Source organism: Raphanus sativus, chromosome 9 (genome assembly GCF_000801105.2).
Source record: "Raphanus sativus cultivar WK10039 chromosome 9, ASM80110v3, whole genome shotgun sequence".
In the NCBI taxonomy this organism is placed as follows: Eukaryota; Viridiplantae; Streptophyta; class Magnoliopsida; order Brassicales; family Brassicaceae; genus Raphanus; species Raphanus sativus.
In genome coordinates, this window is record NC_079519.1 from 30,511,974 (window position 1) to 30,533,301 (window position 21,328).

The following is a 21,328-nucleotide window of genomic DNA, read 5'->3' on the forward strand; positions in this document are numbered from 1 at the left end:
GAGATAGCTTTCTAATGGAAGTGGGTCTCAAGTCATTTGGAGCTGTATTGGAGAGTTATGATCAATCTACTGGAGGCATATCAATACTCGAACACAGTACGCCTGGGAGCGGGGTGACGGAGCGGGGTTACGACCCCGCTGTGTATCCAGAGCGGGGTGACGGAGCGGGGTTACGACCCCGCCGGGTTTACACAGAAATGGAGGAAAAACGGCTGGAGCGGGGTTGTGACCCGGGTACGGAGACCCCGCTGCGTGTATCACTTGGTCGTTTTTATGATTTTTAAGGGGGTTTTTTAGACTTTTCTATTGGTACCATTAGGTTTCAAAAGACCATATAAATACTCTTGTAAATCCCAAATTAGGGAATGAACTCTTTTTCTCTCAAAAACACATTTGTAAACCTTGAAGAAAGCTTGGATCTTTGATCCTTTTTCATCTTATTTTCTTTGTGTTTGTTGGATTATCTTATTCACTAACATGTTTAACCTTGAATCATCTTTGGTTTTTGGGTTAATCATGTCTATTAGTGAGTAGATCTATTTAGGATTCATGGGCTAGGGTGATTAAGGGTGATTAGTGAAGATCTAGGTGTGTTTAGTGTTAAGTTAATCTACTTCTTTCCTTGCTTGTTGAGGGTTCTCAATGCTATTTTGGTCTTGGATCATACTAAAATAGATCCTTAGGCATTTCCTGCCCGAAAGGTGTATGATGAAATGCCTGAAACCAACTCTTCAATGCTTTTAATGCACTTTGCCAAAGAGATTTGTTGTTAAAGGTGTTAAGATTGTTAGTAGACTTGTTCTCCATGATTGCTTTAGTAACATTTCAACCAAAGGGATTTGATGCTTGAGTTGCTTTAGCAAATGAACATTCATCTAGGGATAGAGCTTGTTTAGTATTGTGTCTAGGCATAAGGAAAGTGCTTGATTGATAGCTTGTCACCTTTAGATTGGATCTACATCACCCAAGATCAAATGCCTAGCCCCATGAGTCCACTTGCTTCATATTGAGAAAGAAAGTTTACTCTTTTATTGCATTTCTAGTCTAGTTTTAGTTCACTTCACTTCACTCAATTGGTTGCGCTTAGATTAAGCATAGACTTGCATTCCCTTTGCATTAGAATCACTTAGGATTGGTTCGACAATCTTTTACACTACAACATTTGGTTAGGGACCCTTGAAAAGTCCTAGCATCAAATTGGCGCCGTTGCCAAGTTCTATTGTGATTTTGACATTGGGATTTAGTCATTTGCTTGAGACTAAGTCATTTTTATTATTATTGTGATATTGGCTCTGCTTTTTCCTCTTTCTTTTTTATTTCAGGTGTATGAACTTGAGAAGTAGAGGGACTACAAACCTCACTCCTCTAGTACCAGACATCCGGGCTTTGGAAAGAGAGAATACAAGAAAAAGGAGAGAAGAGGAGCAATAGGCTCATTTCAACAGATTGTGTTTTGATATGGCTCACCATCAGAACCAGAATCAAGATGGAGAGATCCCTTTGGGAGCTGCCCAAGAGGGAAATGGTCAAGGAGCTGCCAACCTTCGACCACAGCACCCACAGCGCCAAGCTCGCGCTATTGGAACCTATGATCGCCCTCACATTCATGGTCATATGTTGGGAATCATAGCACCTGCTGTAGAGAACAACAACTTTGAGATCAAGTCAGGACTGCTCAACACCATTGAGAACAACAAGTATCATGGTCTTGCTACTGAAGATCCTTTTGACCACTTGGACAAGTTTGATAGCTACTGTGGTTTGTCCAAGACCAATGGAGTGTCAGAAGATGCTTTGAAGCTCAAGCTCTTTCCTTTCTCTCTGGGAGACAAGGCAAGACAGTGGGAGAAGTCTCTCCCAAGCGACTCTATCACTACTTGGGATGAGTGCAAGGAAGCCTTTCTAGACAAGTTCTTCTCCATCTCCAGGACAGCTAAGATCAGGAATGAGATCTCTGGGTTTCAGCAGAGAAACTTAGAAAGTTTCAGTGAAGCATGGGAGAGGTTCAAAGGCTACCAAGCTCATTGCCCACACCATGGCTTCTCCAAAGAAAGCTTGTTGAGTACCTTCTACAGGGGAGCTATACCACAGTGTAGAAACAGACTTGTTACAGCCAGCAATGGATTCTTCTTGGGCAGAAACGAGGTGGATGCAGAGGAGCTGATAGAGAACATGGCCAAGAGTGACTCAGTATACAGTGAGGATCATGATAGAATCAACAGAAGTGATGATCAGCAGACCAAGAAAGAGCTCAAGTCTTTGGAAGAGAAGCTGGACCTACTTCTTGCCAACAAAGCTAAGCTGGATCAGATGAAATCAGTTGGGGAACAGCAACAACAACAGGTTGCTGAGATCAAGAAGATTGATGGCTTGGAAGGACATGAAGAGGTGTGCTTTATAAACAACAATGGAACTTGGTATAGGAAAGAGCCCAACTTTCAATACCAAAACAACTACCAGCAAAAGCCCCTCTACAACAACCAACAAGGTGGTTATCAGAGCAACCAGCCTACTCAAGCTAGAGGAAGCTCTTCTCAAGCTCAAGTTCCAAGTTCAACCACGGAATCTATGTTCAAACAAATCCTAGAAGCTCAAGGAAAATTTGCTAAGGACATTGGAGATGAGTTCAAGGCTGTTCATGCCAAGATTGATGGAACTTATTCTGACCTCAACAACAAGTACATGCAACTTGCCTCTCACGTCAAAGCTTTAGAGAGCCAGGTTGCTTCCAAGTATTTAATCATGTTTGTTTTGTTGATTGTGCGTCTCATGCATTGCATTGTACATTCATATATGCATAGAAAAACCATAAAAAAAAAATTGAAAATTGCATAAAGAATCATGTAGTTGCATCACTTGCATTCTTAGGATTGAGTCTAGATCATATAGATTGCATTCACTTGCATATGGAGCAGCTGTTGATAATGCCTTGTAAAGAACACTTGTTTGCACTGAATTTGACACCCTAATTAAACATATCAAATATCTTAGGCATCTCTTTAAAACCTTGCACGCTTCGAGCTTTGAAAACTCTTCTTGAAACATGTGCTTGCTTGATATTGGCATTGTTCTCGAAACCAGCTCCAACCTGAATCTTGATTTAAATGAACTTAATCTCTCTTGCATATGGGCATTTGCATACTTGATCATGGATCTCATACACATTTGGGTTATCTTTTCCGTTGTACCACTCTTTGTTAACCCAAATGGCACTCCCTTACCCTAAAACCCTTACCATTCTTTGAAGCCTACAATTATTTGTATGAGTGAGGTCTCTTTTGATAGTTTGTCATGTGCAAAATCTTGAGAGTATTGGGAGCGACATGGATTTGTTCTCATCTCTTGCTAGCATAGGGTCATCATTTGAGCTAGCTTCTAGGATGGTGAGTGGGTGTATGTTTCTTAAAAGTTTAATGTCTTGGGTTTGGGGTGTGAGAAAGATGAGCAATAGAGTGTTATGAGAAAGAAAAGCCCTAAGGACCTAGAATAGAAAGAAAAGAAAGCTCTAATTTGTATTGTTTGAGACCTTCCCCCTATATATATAAAAAGAAAAGAAAAAAAAAAAAAAAAAAAAAAAAGAAAAAAAAAAGATTCAAAAAGATAGTGGGGAAGAGAAAATAAAAAGTATTAGAGCTTAGAAAAATGAATAAGAGGTCCTTAGTGGTTAAGTCATAAGAAAAGAGAGTTGTTTATTGGGTGAGTGATGTGAGTGTTTGTTATTTTGAGGTATGAGATGAATGAAAGGGGTGTAGAATTTGTAATCACTTAGGAATGGGTAGAATGATGAGGATGGATCCATGTATGCATGAATTGCTCCTAGTCTTAGATAAATTTTGTATAATGATCAAGCTCCTTGATTCTTGAGTGATTGCCACCTTAAAATGATGCATTGAACCCTCTTTTTCATCCATATTAGACCATTTGATCACCTAGCCAAATGATTGAGATCATGTGCCCATTTGTGAGAATTCACCTTGTGTGTGTGTGTGTGTGAATCAATGTGAGGGCTGGTTAAGAGGACTTGTTGGTTGATGAGTATTGCATCTTGTGTAAAGGCATAAGAGTATTGATAGGCCTAGAGAAGCTAGAGTATAATAAGAGAGTGTGCTCATGCTATTTGCTATGTTTCTTTAGGATGTCAAGTTGAGTGCTATGAGTGTTTCTTTTGGTTATAAGCTCCCATCTTTATATCTATCCTCCTTGAGTTTTTGAAAAGTTTACTTGAGGACAAGTAAAGGACTAGTGTGGGGGAGTTGATATCTTGCATATTTACATTGTTTTAGCCATTCATTCTTGTACATTTTGATCATATAGATGAGGATTTAGTCATCTTTAGGTTACATTTTGCATACATGAGTCTTTATTAGGTGTTGGAGTGTGCTATGGAGTTTTTGGAAGTGTTTGGAGGCATTTGTGGTGTAAAAGGTTGAAAGATGAACATGGATGGAGACCTTAAAGATATCTTTTGAAGCCCATCTTCTGGGAGAACATTGGAAATTGAGATAGCTTTCTAATGGAAGTGGTCTCAAGTCATTTGGAGCTGTATTGGAGGAGTTATGATCAATCTACTGGAGGCATATCAATACTCGAACACAGTACGCCTGGAGCGGGGTGACGGAGCGGGGTTACGACCCCGCTGTGTATCCAGAGCGGGGTGACGGAGCGGGGTTACGACCCCGCTCGGGTTTACACAGAAACGGAGGAAAAACGGCTGGAGCGGGGTTGTGACCCGGGTACGGAGACCCCGCTGCGTGTTATCACTTGGTCGTTTTTTTATGATTTTTAAGGGGGTTTTTAGACTTTTCTATTGGTACCATTAGGTTTCAAAAGACCATATAAACACTCTTGTAATCCCAAATTAGGGAATGAACTCTTTTTCTCTCAAAAACACATTTGTAAACCTTGAAGAAAGCTTGGATCTTTGATCCTTTTTCATCTTATTTTCTTTGTGTTTGTTGGATTATCTTATTCACTAAACATGTTTAACCTTGAATCATCTTTGGTTTTTGGGTTAATCATGTCTATTAGTGAGTAGATCTATTTAGGATTCATGGGCTAGGGTGATTAAGGGTGATTAGTGAAGATCTAGGGTGTTTAGTGTTAAATCTACTTCTTTCCTTGCTTGTTGAGGGTTCTCAATGCTATTTTGGTCTTGATCATACTAAAATAGATCCTTAGGCATTTCCTGCCCGAAAGGTGTATGATGAAATGCCTGAACCAACTCTTCAATGCTTTTAATGCACTTTGCCAAAGAGATTTGTTGTTAAAGGTGTTAAGATTGCTAGTAGACTTGTTCTCCATGATTGCTTTAGTAACATTCAACCAAAGGGATTTGATGCTTGAGTTGCTTTAACAAATGAACATTTATCTAGGGATAGAGCTTGTTTAGTATTGTGTCTAGGCATAAGGAAAGTGCTTGATTGATAGCTTGTCACCTTTAGATTGGATCTACATCACCCAAGATCAAATGCCTAGCCCCATGAGTCCACTTGCTTCATATTGAGAAAGAAAGTTCACTCTTTTATTGCATTTCTAGTCTAGTTTTAGTTCACTTCACTTCACTCAATTGGTTGCGTTTAGATTAAGCATAGACTTGCATTCCCTTTGCATTAGAATCACTTAGGATTGGTTCGACAATCTTTTACATTACAACATTTGGTTAGGGACCCTTGAAAAGTCCTAGCATCAATAGCCACTAAACAAGGTAGCAAACTGTAAGGAAAATGACAATATTTATTAGCTTTAAAACCAAAAGAAGAGTAACTCACATGAGGAAGGATTTTGATGGAAATTTTCTCTTTTAGGAAGATGGAAAACATATTTTATCGACTCGGCACGAAGAAGTTTGACTAACTTTTTTGAAAGAGAAAAGGCTAAGAAACTACAATCTTCAAGCTATGATATACTCCAACAATATATTGATACTTGTGTTTTCATAGACCATGTGCATAATTTTTAAAAAATTTAGATTATTTTTAAAAATGAAATTTATTAATGTTATATATTGCATTATTTCGACCAATACTTAATATATATTTGATTTATTAAGCATAAAATTAAGAGAAAAAAATTGTTTATTTAAAAAAATTATATTTAAGATATATATATATATGTATATATTTAAGATATATATGTATATATTTAAAATTATAATCTTAAATAAAAAATTTGAATCTATTTCTTTTGGTTAAATATATTAAATAAATTTGTATAAAATTGCTAAAATTTCATATAAAATTGTATAGTTATAAAATTAAAAATAAACAGTATTTATTTAATTTATAGATTCTAAAAGAAACTAATGATATTACGATTAAAATTTTAATTTAAAAACAAGTTTTAGAAAATTTAAAAAATTTTAGTAATAAAAATATATAATTATAAAAATTAAATTAAATAATATTTTAAATTTATAATGTCATATTTGAATATATTTATTTTAATGATGATTTATGAATTATTAACATATTCTAAAAAGTTTATTAAAAATATAAATTAACACTAAATGTAATGTGGAGTTATTGTAATAACTATAAAATTTACCAAAAATATATATCGACAATTAAATGTAATTATCTATGCTATTTTTTATTATATATAATGTTATTAATTTTAGTAGTTATGTCATATTTTTTTGTAAAAGTGATTATAAAAAGGATATATGTAAATAATTTGGCAGATAATGTTTAGGAGATCGGTTTGACACTTGCTCTTGTCGGAGTTGAACGTTGATGACTTGTTGTGTTTGACATTTTTTTTTCTGTTTGACATTTTTTTTGTGTTTGACATTTTTGAATTAACAATAAAGACTGCACCAAGGAGAAAAGCTTGTACTTTTGAGCCTAACCCATGAAGGTCGATTGATGGAGATATAATCTCCAATTCCACAAAAAAAAAATTGGCAGTGAAGGACAGGAGAACAATGAACATATCTAATATGTTGGTTGATGAACGGAAGCCCCAGTGACAAGTGAAGGAGGATGGAAAAAGTCCAACAATGGAGACCATGGCGGGTAGATCGGTTAAGTTGGTCTAAGTTGGTCTAATTTAAACTAAATTGGTGTAAATCGGTTAAATCAAATAATAATATTAGCATAAATTTACAAATTTGTCTGATTTCGTTTTTTGTATATCTAATTTAAATAATTCATCAAAATTTAACCTAACAATAAAAATACCTAATACAAATATATAAAATATAATAAATAAATAACTAGTCGGCCTAATCACCAGGCATATACAAAGTATTTAGTTAGTGTTTAACGATTTCTTGAACATTAGCTATGTCTATTCAACACACCAATCACAAGAAACTAAGTAGCAGGTTTAAATTGAGTGACTAGTCTCTTTCGCATTTAGCTTTGACTCTTCTTTAGCTAACCAATTAATTTTTTTTTTTTGAAACTAACCAATTAATTTTTTGTCCTTTAATTTGTACCTTCTTATCATGTCTAGTCGTTCTCCTCTATGTAATAATTATATCATGTCGACTATAATTTCACATGGTTATATGATCAATTCTTTTAGTTTTTTAGATTAACAATATGATAAATCTTTAAAATAAAATAAAAATGTTATGTTTATAACGTGTACAGAATACATGCAGACAAACTTATACATACAATATTATATATATTTGAACAAATGTTTACGTAGATGTGTACTGATTTCGATCATTAGATTACCATTTACTACTCGGAAAGTATTTAATCATTTTCCTTCGGTTTTGTTACATAAATATCTTACCTGAGATGGATGCAGAAGCAGGACATGTCCAGTTAAGGAGCTCCTCGATCATCTGCATTGCCATCTGATCTTCTTCCTCCACGTCGTCGTTTCCTTTCTTCATCTTATCACTCCCAGCATCACCAGCACTTTCGTTGACGCTGTCGCCGAGCTCAACAAGCTTGACCCAGTTTTGACTTGAACTCGACCCGGCGCGTTTCTGCCAGACGCCAATGTGCGAGCTGTCGTTGTCGAGGCGGAGGCACGTCAGATAAGGTGTCTGGTCTTTACAGTTCTTTCTTAGCTTAGCGTTTAGGAGTTCCGATAACGGCGAGTTAACGTCCGGAGAGACCGAACCGTTGGATTTGATGACGGGAAAGTTTGTCTTTGCGTTCTGGCCGTTCATTAGAACCGCGGCTTGGTCGTAGGCTCTAGCCGCTTCTTCGGCCGTGTTGAATGTTCCTAGCCACACTCTTCTCTTCCTGATTACATAAACACGTATAAATAACTAAACTAGGGTATCGAAGAGAATTATGACTTTTTTCTCTTAAAGAGAATTATGATATATAGTTAGCTGTGGTATTAATACTATTGCTGATGATGTGTTGATTACAAAAAGAACTAAAAAGAAAAACACACATCGTATGAACAATATAACAATTAATGTACGTTAATGACCATAAGAACATGTAAGACATTTTTCTTGTAGACTTCTTTTCATCTTGAGAAAAGATCTATAATACTAGCGTTCATTCCTTACCAAATTTCTTACTTACTTTCAGTTATTAATGAAAGGATATATCGTATACCTAACATGCTTTATTAATTATTACTATATACTCCTCTTTATTAATTATTACTATATACTCCTCTGTTCCATAATATAAGATGTTCACAAAAATTAAGAAACTTATTTTTAAGAAAACAATAGCATTAAATAATATAAATTAGCCAATCACAAATAATGTAGTAAATTACTATTGGTTAACCAATTTTCAATAAAATATCAAAACATCTTATATTTTGAACATCAAAATTTCTCTAAAATATTTTATATCATGGAAGGAGGGAGTATAAATTAAGCAGAGACTCAGCCAAAGGGGTACTAACTAAAAAGAGGGAATGCTTATATAATACGCATATTTTTTTTTTTATCAACACAATTATAAACACCAAACAGGCCATCACACCGAAGTTAAAACATCAGGCCATCACACTAAAATAAAAAAGTCACACTATCACATGTTTCGTGTATCGTACACATTCTAAAACATTAATGAATGTGGTCTCCTTAACTGGACGAAGCTGAGGAAATGATATTAATGAAAACACATGTTCGTATGAGTTGCATGAATCTTTAAAAGTATGAACAAAATTGAATATGGGATTGTATGCATTCAGGGAATAATTGATATAAGAATATGTATACACGAACAACAACAAAAAGAGAATATGGATCGATATACCATAGTCTATTGATGCTGTCAGTATATATATATATGTGTGTGTGTATATGTGAATGTTTTTTGTTTGAGAGAGAGGAAGAGAGAACTGACAGGAGGGGATGACGAATCTCAGATACCCAAGAACCCCACTGACGCTGGCGGACACCTCGGAACTTCTTCGAAGATACCATTTGGATGTTAATTAGAAATTAGGGTTCTTAGTTTCTCTGTGTTTTTCTGACATGAACTCAGCAAAGGAGTGAGGGGGAGAGAGAGAGAGAGATATTCCTCTTTTCTTACCTCTCTATCTTCAACTACTCACTTAACTCTCTGCTTTTTGCAAGTCCTCTCTGCTTAATTTTCTGTTATTTATTGTCCCCACTCTCTCTCTTTTCATGGGGGGTAACAATCTACTATGTTCCATCTATATTTTGTAGTTTAAGTTCTGAAGTTTGATGTGAAAATAAATAAGTACTAGGTAATACTCTGTGCATATTTTGTAAATATTTTAAATATTTTTATTTAAAATATATTAAAAATGTAAAATATAATCTAATGATTTGGTATTGAAATTGTAAACATAATTATTTTTTATCAATTAAAGTATAATACATGTCTTCAGTTTTGAAATCAAAATTTTATATATTCTAAATGGTACATAATTAATTTAAACAATATCAAAATAGAGATATATATATATATATTTTTTTGATATAAATATCTATTAAATGAAATTTCATAATCATATGATTTTATAATTATTTTTATCTTATTATAACAAAAATTCAAGTCATTGACCACAAAAAAAATATCAACGTGAAATTTTAATATTTTATAATGTATATTCGTTTTTATTTAAAATATACTATAAAAAAAAAATCTAAATTTTAATTATTTAATAGTTTAATTTATTTTATAATATAAATTAAACAAAAAGAAGAAGATATACAAATTGTAATAAAATCTTTGTTACTCAGATTCATTAATTATCATATATATTTTAGTTATATATATTATGTAATTCCGTAATTTTTATTTAAAGAAAGAAATAAGAATATTTTTATAGATTACTAATTAATTTTACAGCTAATTGAATACAAATAATATATATTTCGATGGACTAACTTATTTTTTAAGAATATTGTAAGGGATTGAATTTTTTTTTTTAATAAAAATCTTGAAAGTCATAAGTTCAAATCATGTATTTTCCAAAATATAGGTAAATTACATAGTTTGGTTCTCCTTTTAGAGATGGATTTTCTTAAGACAACTTTTTTAGAGCTGTGTGGTGGGCAGCCATGTAACGAGCACAAAACGAACTATTGTTTCGAGTATTAGAGATGGATTTATAGACACAAAACCCTCGTATTATTTTTAAAAAAAATCCATAGTGTATGACATGATTTACAGTCGAAGTATAAAATATATACCTTTCGTTATAAATGTTAAAAGTATAGAAAAAATGCTTGTGTTCTAAAACATGGTTAATTAATATTTTTGGTTATTAAACCAAAAAAAAACAACAACAAAGTTCGTTTCTACGAAAGGTTTATATCGCCCAATTCGTCTAATTTCTCTAACATCCACTTTCGACTCCTTAGTGATGATGTTTCATGTGTATTCAGTTTTTTAAATATGCAATTATATTTATAAACCTAAATTAGTCCTAAAACAATGCATGAGATTAATTCACATTTTTTTTAAGATAGTGGAAAACATACCTATTTCCCTCGAATTAACTAGGAGTCCTAAAAATCTCCTGATGTCCTTGTATATGTAGTAGACTAGCTAGTACATTAATCAAGTTTTTATTAAAAAAAAAATCATCTTTTTAGTCGTTACTGAAAAGAACAATCTTGTTATATTTGTAAATGAACATCTTCTATTGATTTTGTAAAAAAAAAACATCTTCTAATGATAAAACTAAATAATTATAAACCTTTCTTAAAAAACTAAATAATTAGCTAATGAAAAAACTAAAGAATTGTCGGTGTTGGGGGGTATATAACGTCCACAATATTTGGAGAATTAGTTGTGAGTTGTGCATTCAATGTTATAAACCTAAAGAAGACGTCAGAGAACTAATTAAACCTTAGGCTTAAATAAATGAATTCACCAACCTATGCCAAATGTACCAGCTGTTGTGATACTATCAAAATTTATATAAATAAACAAATATTCAAAGATGTGACGAACAAAAAGATGAATAGAAACTGAGACAGCCACTACACGTACTAGATGTAATTTCCCAATTTCGTAAATTTGAGAATATATATAAATCTGATAACGTGGGGGTACCCACTGGTTTCCTGGGGCTATGTTTATATGTGTTTTAGACAGATCTGATTATTTACAATGGAAACTAAAAAATGCTGTTTGACCACAAACGGATATAATTAAAATGGTAAGTTTCGAATCCAGGATATTTAGTACCTTTCAAAACTCACCATCTATTTGACATGTTTGTGTAGTTTATATATATATATATATATATATATATAATATGAGGACTATCAATATTTCTGCATCAAATCAAATTTTCATTTATTTCTCCTTACTGTAATAATGTTGTAAATTTTGAGCATGATATATGTTTTATTGGAATAATAATTGATGCAGCAAATATCTTTGAGTACGGATAGTATTGGGATATTTTGATATTTTATGATGAAGACATTCTAGATGTATACGTACGAGAAAAAATGAGAAGTTTTTGCGTCTAACCTTAATGGAAAGGACCACTTGGAGGTTGGAAGATTACATTTTATTTGGGCTTGTTGAACACAAGGCAGAGGGATAAATACGCTTCATCACGTCACAGCGGATGTGGTTTCAGTGTCTACTCATTTGAATATACTGAGCCCATAAAAACTCTATTCAAGTTCTCTTAATATAACTTATCAAAAAAAAAAAATTCTCTTAACATATATAGTTCTTATCTCTATGCAGTTGATGATGAGTACAAAATAATAGGATCAGTCAATATTAACCAAAGGTCTGTGAGAGCAAGAGGACTTGTATGATTGATTTGCTCTGTGTTAAATTGTTAATACTCAGGAAAAAAAATACTCAGGATTTTATAATATTTAAAACCAATGTATGTGGCTCATTCCAGTCTATTCTAAGTAAGCCGATCGGTGATATATAGTTAGAGATAATTTGGGAAATTAGACATTTTTATTAGGACATTGGTAATATGAATATGTTTTGATAGAAAATAATATATGGATTATAGCTTTTTGGGCCGTATCATGTATCCTACTGATTCTTAAGAATCTGACCAAAATCAATTATTGGTATGGTTGGCGAGAAAGTTTTCTTTTTTTTTTTGGCGAGAAAGTTGATTCTCTTCGAATTGTAGACGTCCGACTATTATAAAAATTACTTTGTTTACTGTCGTGTACATCATTCTCAGCATCATCCTTGGTTTCCTCGCTTCAATACGTATCCATGTATGAATATTGAATACTATATACATAACACGATCTCACTTTGCAATGATCACATAACAAAAATCAGGTATGATGAATGAGAGACAAAAAAAACGAGAAATAGTACACTGAATCATGCACAAAGAGCAAGTTCTGAAAAACATTGAACATTCATTTGCCATATAACAACTGCAACAGATGAATGAATAGTGTCAAAAATATTCCCTATTCCCTAAAAAAATTAAAATAGAAAAATTTACTCAAACATTACATATTTTACGTAATAGATTGTGAAAAACGGTTGAGTTAATGTCTGATGTGGAATTTTACTAAGTGATGTGGATTTATTATTTAAAATAATTCCAATTAAGAAAAACTAACCAAAAATTTTATTTGTAATTTACTACAGGTCTACAAATATTCTAATAATTTTTAAAATATGTATATTAATATAGTATATTAATAATTTTTAAAATATATATATTAGTATAGTAATAAACCAAATTTTTCATAATAGTTGAGTAATTTGTTCTTTTAAAATATGGTCAGAAAGGTGTTAGTACAATCATGTTATTTTTCTTTCAATCTAAAAAATTCAAAGATCTCAACCTTCCAATGCTTCTTTTTCAACAAACCAAAAAATGGTTTGTCTATAATGCATGTACTCGAACAATGTTTTCTCCTTCAATGAATTCAATCTTCTTTTGTCAACCTTTAACCAATTTCGTCTCTTTCAAACAATAATATTATTTCCTTTTCTTCTCTTAAAACCTTACCTGCATATTAAATTTATTGTGTTCTCATATCTTATTAATTAATGATGATGCAATTACTGATAATATACATATCTAATTACGTGAAAAGCATAATAAAGCAAGCTAATTGTTTAAGTGTTAGCTAAGTTGTTATTAGCATACATGATGGTGATTTGTTGGGTTTTTCTATTAGAGAACAAACCGGTTGAGTTTGGTTAAGAGAACCAATATAGGTTTTATTTGACCTTTGGGTTTTATGGGTTAGAGTTAAGTGTGTATATAGCAAATACCAAAGACCAAGTCTAACGTCTTTCACTTAGAGATGGAACTATAGAAAAGTTATTATAAGTTCTAACGAGTAACGAATATCTTCGCTCAGGGGTAGATTGGTGGGTGGACAAAGGAGAGTTGATTAAATTCACACAATTCTATGATTACCCATATTAATTTATATATATATAATAAAACCACTTTTATTGCAATTTATAATCAATAATTGAATAATAATTATTTAATTTTATTTTGAATATTGTTCTTGTAAAATCTACGATTAAACAACCCCTCTTTTGTTCAAAAAAACTTCATAATTGTTTTGGGAAAAAATAGTAAAGCTCCATGATTAAAAGTATAAAATATATCATATTCTATCAGTATTTGTTTTTAATTGATTCATAAATCAAAGCTTGGACTTCTCAAACATAAGATTAGCATGGATTTGGACTATGTTATCCTCATATATAACATCGTTAAAAAAAACAGGTTACAAGACATCCAACATTTGATACTATTTTCAAATATAATACACTGTTGTAACATTCATGTTCTAAAGCTTCTTTAACTAATATAATACTATGATAATGTTATGTTTTGTCAACAATGCATGCATTCGACATGTCTTTGGCATTCTTTCAATGTATTCAGAGTCTTTGTTGTCAATCTCTAGCTCTCACCTTTACGAAATAATATATGTTTATCTCTCTTTCTGCTTTATTAATAATTAATAATAATATTTGTTGTTAGTTACATATATAAGTTGTATTCTCGGTTTACATCTCGTACTAATATCAGTTACATGGTTTATGACTAAATCGGTACTAATATGTCAATGCTTATAATACATTAATAGCTTCAATTTAAATATAAAGAAATTCAAAGAACTCAATCTTCCAATGCTTTGTCAACAATTTTAAATCAAAACCAAATAATTGTTTGTCTACAATACATGTACTCGAACGATTTCCTCCTTCAATGTGTACAATTTTTTTTGTCAACCTTTATCATTTTTGTCTCTTTCAAACTAATACTATTTGCTTTTTTCTTCTATAACCTCACCAGCATTTTATTTTGTTCTCACAACTGTCAATTAATGATGATGCAACTAGTAAGAAAACACACATCTAGAGGCAATACAAGAACATCATAACAAAACAACTCAAGTAGCTAAGTGTTTAACTGTAATTAACTAAGTTGTTATTAGTATACCTGATAGAGATATATGTTGGGGTTTTTTCTTATCGAACAAACCGGTTTAGATTGGTTAAGAGACTAAGATAGAGGTTTTATTTAACCTTTGGGTTTATAGGTTTAGAGTTAAGTGTGTATATAGCAGATACAAAAGACTATATGTCTATATCTTTTAGTAAGAAATATAATGGTTATTATGACTAAATACGAAAACTATGTCTATAATGAATACTTTTTAGCTCATAGATAGATTGTCTGGGGGACAATGGAGAGTTGATTAGAAATTGTCTGGCGGACAATGGATAGTTAATTAGAATCACACAGTTCCCTGATTACCTTAATTAATATCATATCTAGTAACACAAAATGTAGTCCATAATTAATTATTGAAATTATGTTTTTGTAAAACATATGACTAAACAAATCCCTTAATATTTTTTTGTCCTGAAACTCCTTAACTGGAAATACAATATATAGTTTCTAAAAGATATAATATTCTACATATGCTCTATTTATTTTTCAAAAGATTCATAAATTGAAGATTTTCAAAATTTGGACTTGTAAAATATAAGATTAGCATGGATCTGGACTATGCTATCCTCATATATGACATCATTAAAAAAACATGTTACAAGACACCCAACACTTGATACTATTTTTCAAATAAACAATAAATAATGTTGTTTGTTACAGTCATGTTTTAAAAATTCCTCCAACTAAAACAAGTATAATATATAAGAGAAAAATTCAACGAAGTCGACCTCTCAATGTTAATTTTTGTCAACAATGCATGTATTCGACATTTCTATGTCATCCCTTCAATGTATTCAGCCTTTTTCGTCAACCTTTTAAAACTTTATGAAATAAACTATCCTGCTTAATTAAATTAATACTCAAATAACAATGTTTTGTTGGTCGGAAAAATATAAAATAATCAATATAATTAAATCAGGATCCTTTTTTTGGATTTACCCTTACTTTTCCTTGGAATATTACTTTTCATGCCATTATAGATTTGCCTAATATTTAAAAGCTCATTAAGGGTAAAATGAGAAATGAAAAAAAGACCAACTAAACTACCTATATATCTAACGATTTAGAAAATTTACCAACCAATATAAAACATTTTACATAATTGGTTTTATTTTTCATTTATTTACTCTGTTTTTTTTCATAATTATAGGAAACCAATTCTTTAATAATTCTTATATAAGACGACAGTTATGTTTTTAAAAAAAAACTGTTCCTACTTTCACTCCGATCATTATATATTCCTCCATCATCTCAAATTATTAATTATATATGTTATATTTCTACGTGCTTGAGTCATAACTAAAAAACCATATACTATAATAACAACCAACTAGGTATAAGGTTTGAAAAAAGTTACGTGTAAATTAAAAAACAAATGGCATAAGATGACATAACTAAAGTGTGTCTTTCCATTTACATTGGTTCAAAATTTACAAAACCTATTTTTAATTACATGACAAATTATTATATATCATAATAACGTTATTTTCATTATATACCACGAAAATTTAATGAAAACATATAATTTTATATATTTAATTACTATTTGTTTATTAAACAAAATTGTAAAAATATTTTGTTATTTGTAAAAAAGTTAATAACTTTTTAGGAATAAATTACAAAAGTAATGTGTAAAATGGCTATGGTACAAAGTGTTTAATCATGCAACATCAAAAATTTAATACAATTATCAAAACATCTTATTAATATTTTTTTAAAAAATATATTTTACCCAAATATGATTACAAAGAAAAACATAAATATACAAATTAAATTTCTAAATAAAATATGTAAAACAAAAAATATATCCGTCCTTTAAAAAGGTGAGTCAGAACTTCCTAATTAGAATACAAACATATTATAATACTATAACTAAAAATGAAAAAGGTTAATAACTAAAACTTACGAATTAGTTCAACTGATAGCCGGGTTACGGGTTTTAACGGGTTTTCGTGAGTTTTATTGGATGAATAAATAATGATTTTTCTTAAAATTCAAATCAGATTATATACCGAATCACTGAGCTTATCGGTTCAACTGCTGGTACAGATCGGGTTTCAAAATACTGGGTACAAATTTATAATTATGTAACATCACAAATTCAATACAACTATCAAAACTTTTACTAATATTTTTTTTAAAATATACACAAATAATATACAGATATGATTACAAAGAAAAATACAAATATAATTACAAAAAATACAAATATAACATTAAATTTCTTTAAAGAAAATTAAAACAAAAAATATATCCGCTCTTTGAAAGGGCGGGTCAGTATCTAGTAACATGATTACAATTGGGTTCGGTGGGGCCTGTCTGGGAACAAAGAAGGTTGAGAAGAAACCCGACTTTCGCGGGTGTATACATTGAACTTAAAGAGTTTTTATCCTCTACATTAACCCCCACCATAAGCCTCCGTCATCTTCCCCATAAGAACTTTCACAGTTTCCCCCCTTCTCTCTCTCATATCTCAAAAAAAGTTTGAATCTTTCTGTAAACCCTCTTCTCCTTTTTGCCCTATTCTTCTAGGGTTCTTCTCCGTTTCATGAATCTCAGCCTTCTTATTCCTCAATTCAACACCGTCTCTACTCTGTTTATCGTCTTCTTCGTCTTCTTTCAAACGGTCTTCCAATCATGTCTGGAATCTTCAGCTTTAGTGGTATGCTCTTGAATCCTCTCAGTTAAACTTCTGGTTAGGCTCTAGGGTTTGATCTAGTTAGTCTCTCTCTGGATGTGCTCTGTTTCGCGGATGTGCTCTGTTTTGTGAATATGCTCTGTTTCTGGTTTGAGATTCTGATAGAAAAGTATTGGTTTTTATAGGTGATGAAGATTTTTTCAGTGGAGGAACGATGCATCTATCACCAGGGAGCTGCCCTGGTGTGTACCTCCCACCGCGCAAGAGACAACGCGTCGCTGCACCCTCTCTTTACAGCGGGTTTGAGCAAAAGCAAACTTCTATCGAAGTATTACCTGATGAGTGCTTATTCGAGATCCTTAGACGTTTGCCTTACGGCAAAGAAAGAAGCGCATGCGCTTGTGTCTCCAAGCATTGGCTTAACCTTCTGAGTAGTATCACTAGCGATGAGTCTGTTCAAGAAGTGGAGAGTGAAGGGTTTTTGTCAAGGAGTTTGGAAGGTAATAAAGCCACGGATCTGAGGTTAGCAGCTATCTCTGTTGGAACATCATCGCGTGGAGGTTTGGGAAAGCTTCAAATCCGTGGGAGTGGTTTCGAGAGTAAAGTGACAGACGCTGGTCTTGGATCGATTGCACACGGTTGTCCATCTCTCAAGGTTCTGTCTCTTTGGAATCTGCCTGCGGTTAGTGATAAAGGTCTGTCTGAGATCGCACGGTCATGTCCTCTGATCGAAAAGCTTGATCTCTCGCGGTGTCCTGGAGTAACCGACAAGGGTTTGGTTGCAGTCTCCGAGAGCTGCAAGAATCTAAGCGATCTGACGATTGACTCCTGCTCTGGTGTTGGCAACGAGGGTCTAAGAGCTGTTGCGAGACGCTGTACTAATCTGAGATCTATCTCTTTAAGGAGCTGCCCTCGCATTGGAGATCAAGGAGTTGCTTTCCTCTTGGCACAAGCTGGTTCTTACTTGACGAAAGTGAAGCTCCAGATGCTGAACGTTACCGGTCTGTCTCTTGCTGTTCTTGGACACTACGGAGCAGGGGTTACTGATCTTGTGCTTCATGGGCTTCAAGGAGTGAACGAGAAAGGCTTCTGGGTCATGGGGAATGCAAAAGGGATGAAGAAGCTGAAGTCTTTCTCGGTAACGTCGTGTAGAGGGATGACTGATGCTGGGCTTGAAGCTGTTGGAAGTGGTTGTACCGATCTGAAACATGTCTCTCTGAGCAAATGCTTGCTTGTTTCCGGCAAAGGGCTTGTCTCTTTGGCGAAATCTGCGTTGTTGCTGGAGAGTTTGAAGCTTGAGGAGTGCCACAGGATCAACGGCTTCGGTTCTTTAGGTTTCCTCATGAACTGCGGCTCGAAGTTGAAGGCTTTCTCTTTGGTTAACTGTCTTGGCATCTCAGAATCACATCTTACATCAACCAGTTGCTGCAGCTCCAGCTCCTTACGGTCTTTATCGGTCCGTTGCTGCCCTGGCTTTGGAGATGCAAGTCTCTCTTTCTTAGGGAAGTTCTGCCATCAGCTTCAGGACGTTGAGCTTTGTGGATTGAATGGAGTGACTGACGCTGGTGTCCTCTCTTTGCTTCAGAGCAATAACGTTGGTCTAGTGAAGGTGAACTTAAGCGGATGTGTCAATGTCACAGACAACACAGTCTCTGCATTATCCTTCCGCCACGGACGCACGTTGGAGTCTCTCAACCTCGATGGGTGCAAGAACATCACTGACGCAAGCGTTGTCACAGTAGCCAAGAACTGCTACTCGGTGAATGACCTAGACGTGTCAAACACTTTGGTATCAGATCATGGGATCAAGGCTTTGGCATCTTCTCCCAACCACTTGAATCTTCAGGTTCTTTCTGTCGGTGGATGCTCAGGGATCACGGATAAAAGCAAGGCGTGTATACAGAAACTCGGCCGCACGCTTTTGGGGTTGAACATCCAAAGGTGTGGTAAGATCAGCAGCAGCACTGTGGATACTCTTCTGGAACAGTTATGGAGGTGTGATATACTTTACTAGATACCTTTCTGCAAGTAGTTTTCTAGGGTTCTGGTCGCTAAACCCCCATAGATTTCACCTAGAACTTAGTTTCTTTTCCCAGGACGCAGCAGCTGTTTTTTTTCTCTTGCAAATTTTTTGGCAGGTTCTTGAGCCTGTTTCCACAGCTGTTGTGTTCATGGGAATCTTGTTACTGAGTTCCGGTAATCTAGTTAGGGTTTAAGCTTTGGAGTTGTTGTTGTTGTTGTTGTTGTTGTATATCTGTGTTCTTTGTGGGAGTCATTGTTCACTGGTTTAGGTGTGTGATAGTGCCTTTATCTTTCCCTATGTAGAGCTTTTGGCAATGGCGGTGTATCTTCTTAGTCGCCATTACATCTCTTAGGAGTTGTTTTTTTTTGTGTTCTGCCAAAAGCTCTGTTTTTCCACGTTTGTTTTTGTTTTAAGGCACTATCTGTACTACTTGATCATTGTATAAGCTTTCACTGAACATGCTATCCTTTGTAATAACATGATCTTCAGATCATTTTATTGTGATTACAAAACTGGAATGTGTGCTGCGACCGAAAAAACTTATATATATATATCATTTCATCAAGAACACAGTTTAGTAAAGTTATTTTGTTTGCAAATTGCAAGACCGGACACATGGTTCTTGAACATTACCTGAAACAATTATATAACGTCTTTTTTATGTACTGAATCCCACTCCTGCCTTGACCTATCATGAAAATGAGATGGAAGATTGGCTATAAACCTCATCACCTTCCTGCAGACCATAAATTTTGAATGCACTCAGTATTAGTGACTAACTTCTGACCACGAAAACATAAGCAGAAATGCCCCCGGCACACGTTTGACCTTCACCATTAAACACACACATGTTTTGAAAATTTGGATTAACCATAATGGGAGAGAAGTATGTGAAGAAAGTTTATTAAAGTACCATGAGATCTTGGGGACGTGTCTCTATGGCAAGCTTGAGATCTCCAAGGGTTGCTGAGCTATTTATGCAAACGTCTTCACATAGTAAATAAACTAAGAATCGAAGCTAACCAAAGGAGTAGTGATAAAGTGATGACCTATAAACGAAAAGTAAAGATAGTCTGATGATGGTGCACTTTTTACTGACGGAAGAGCCATAATGTAGTTTGAGAACGGAGAGTCTAATGGGCTCGGTGGGAAGTTTATCGTAAGAAAAAGTCCAGCTTCTAATATATATACTCCATTTCAGAAGCTTTGCATCTCCTGATAAAGTAAGCGTTTGGACTGAAAAAAAAAAGCTTTTGGACTGATAGCAAAACCCTTGTTCGAACCTCTTTTTAAAATGATAAAGAAGAAGAAAATGATAGCGAAATAACCAAATATAAGCTACTTTGTTAAACTCTGCTCATTTATAAACGAGAAAATCCTTATTTCTTTGATACACACCCTTAATGTGGAGTCGGTGAAGAAAGATAATAAGACCGATCCACTCGAGGTCAAGAATGAAGACAGTGCAAAAGACAGCTCCGCATGAACAAGCAGCCTTGTCTGGACGCACCGCAACCAACGTCTCTCGCTCGGTAAGATTCTACGGTCGCAGATGGAACGCCTTTCACACAACTAGGGATGTCAACTGGACACTCTGTCCATGGACGTCCATGTCCAAATTAATATAGACATGTTCAAATCCGTCTAAATATTTGTTGTCCAACTGGACAACGCCCAAATACGCCCAAAGACCAATAGACAAGACCAGATGGATATGGACCGCCCAAATCATTAAAATGTCTAGGGTTTTTAATTGGGAAAAAGTCATTTTTTTTTATTTGGCCGTCACTCTTATCTCTCGATCTCGAGCTCTC

The 21,328-nt window shown here is 33.7% G+C and overlaps 3 protein-coding genes and 1 non-coding gene across 4 annotated transcripts; 2 read left to right on the forward strand and 2 right to left on the reverse strand.

Annotated features, from left to right (window-relative positions):
* The first annotated feature begins 14 nt into the window (after positions 1 to 14).
* Positions 15 to 2,935, forward strand: LOC130500219 (uncharacterized). The gene is made up of 3 exons (XM_056994983.1): positions 15 to 234; positions 1,721 to 2,732; positions 2,869 to 2,935. Exons 1-3 carry the CDS (start codon positions 15 to 17, stop codon positions 2,933 to 2,935), a joined length of 1,299 nt encoding a protein of 432 aa, XP_056850963.1.
* LOC130500612 (small nucleolar RNA R71) lies at positions 1,936 to 2,042 on the reverse strand. The gene has a single exon (XR_008939229.1). It is a non-coding gene; the product is annotated as a small nucleolar RNA R71 (small nucleolar RNA).
* A 4,619-nt stretch (positions 2,936 to 7,554) lies between the features above and the next one.
* On the reverse strand, positions 7,555 to 9,492 carry LOC108826266 (ethylene-responsive transcription factor SHINE 3). Its single transcript, XM_018599653.1, has 2 exons — positions 9,282 to 9,492; positions 7,555 to 8,207 (listed from the first exon to the last, which is right to left on the reverse strand). Exons 1-2 carry the CDS (start codon positions 9,359 to 9,361, stop codon positions 7,730 to 7,732), a joined length of 558 nt encoding a protein of 185 aa, XP_018455155.1. The 5' UTR covers positions 9,362 to 9,492; the 3' UTR covers positions 7,555 to 7,729.
* Positions 9,493 to 17,280: 7,788 nt separating this feature from the next.
* On the forward strand, positions 17,281 to 20,007 carry LOC130499497 (EIN3-binding F-box protein 2). The gene is made up of 2 exons (XM_056993611.1): positions 17,281 to 17,515; positions 17,677 to 20,007. The coding sequence occupies exons 1-2, from the start codon at positions 17,491 to 17,493 to the stop codon at positions 19,503 to 19,505; spliced, it is 1,854 nt and encodes a 617-aa protein (XP_056849591.1). The 5' UTR covers positions 17,281 to 17,490; the 3' UTR covers positions 19,506 to 20,007.
* The last annotated feature ends 1,321 nt before the right edge of the window (positions 20,008 to 21,328 follow it).

Excerpts from the sequence above, each read along its gene's own strand:
- LOC130500219 (XM_056994983.1), top strand. The coding sequence starts at position 15 with ATGGAAGTGGGTCTCAAGTCATTTGGAGCTGTATTGGAGAGTTATGAT. Across the intron at positions 235-1,720 it reads GGAGCGGGGTTGTGACCCGG|ATCCTTTTGACCACTTGGAC; the intron begins GTACGGAGACCC and ends TTGCTACTGAAG. Across the intron at positions 2,733-2,868 it reads GAGAGCCAGGTTGCTTCCAA|GATTGAGTCTAGATCATATA; the intron begins GTATTTAATCAT and ends TTGCATTCTTAG.
- LOC130499497 (XM_056993611.1), top strand. The coding sequence starts at position 17,491 with ATGTCTGGAATCTTCAGCTTTAGTG. Across the intron at positions 17,516-17,676 it reads TGGAATCTTCAGCTTTAGTG|GTGATGAAGATTTTTTCAGT; the intron begins GTATGCTCTTGA and ends TGGTTTTTATAG.
- LOC108826266 (XM_018599653.1), bottom strand. The coding sequence starts at position 9,361 with ATGGTATCTTCGAAGAAGTTCCGAGGTGTCCGCCAGCGTCAGTGGGGT. Across the intron at positions 8,208-9,281 it reads GAGATTCGTCATCCCCTCCT|GAAGAGAAGAGTGTGGCTAG; the intron begins GTCAGTTCTCTC and ends TTATGTAATCAG.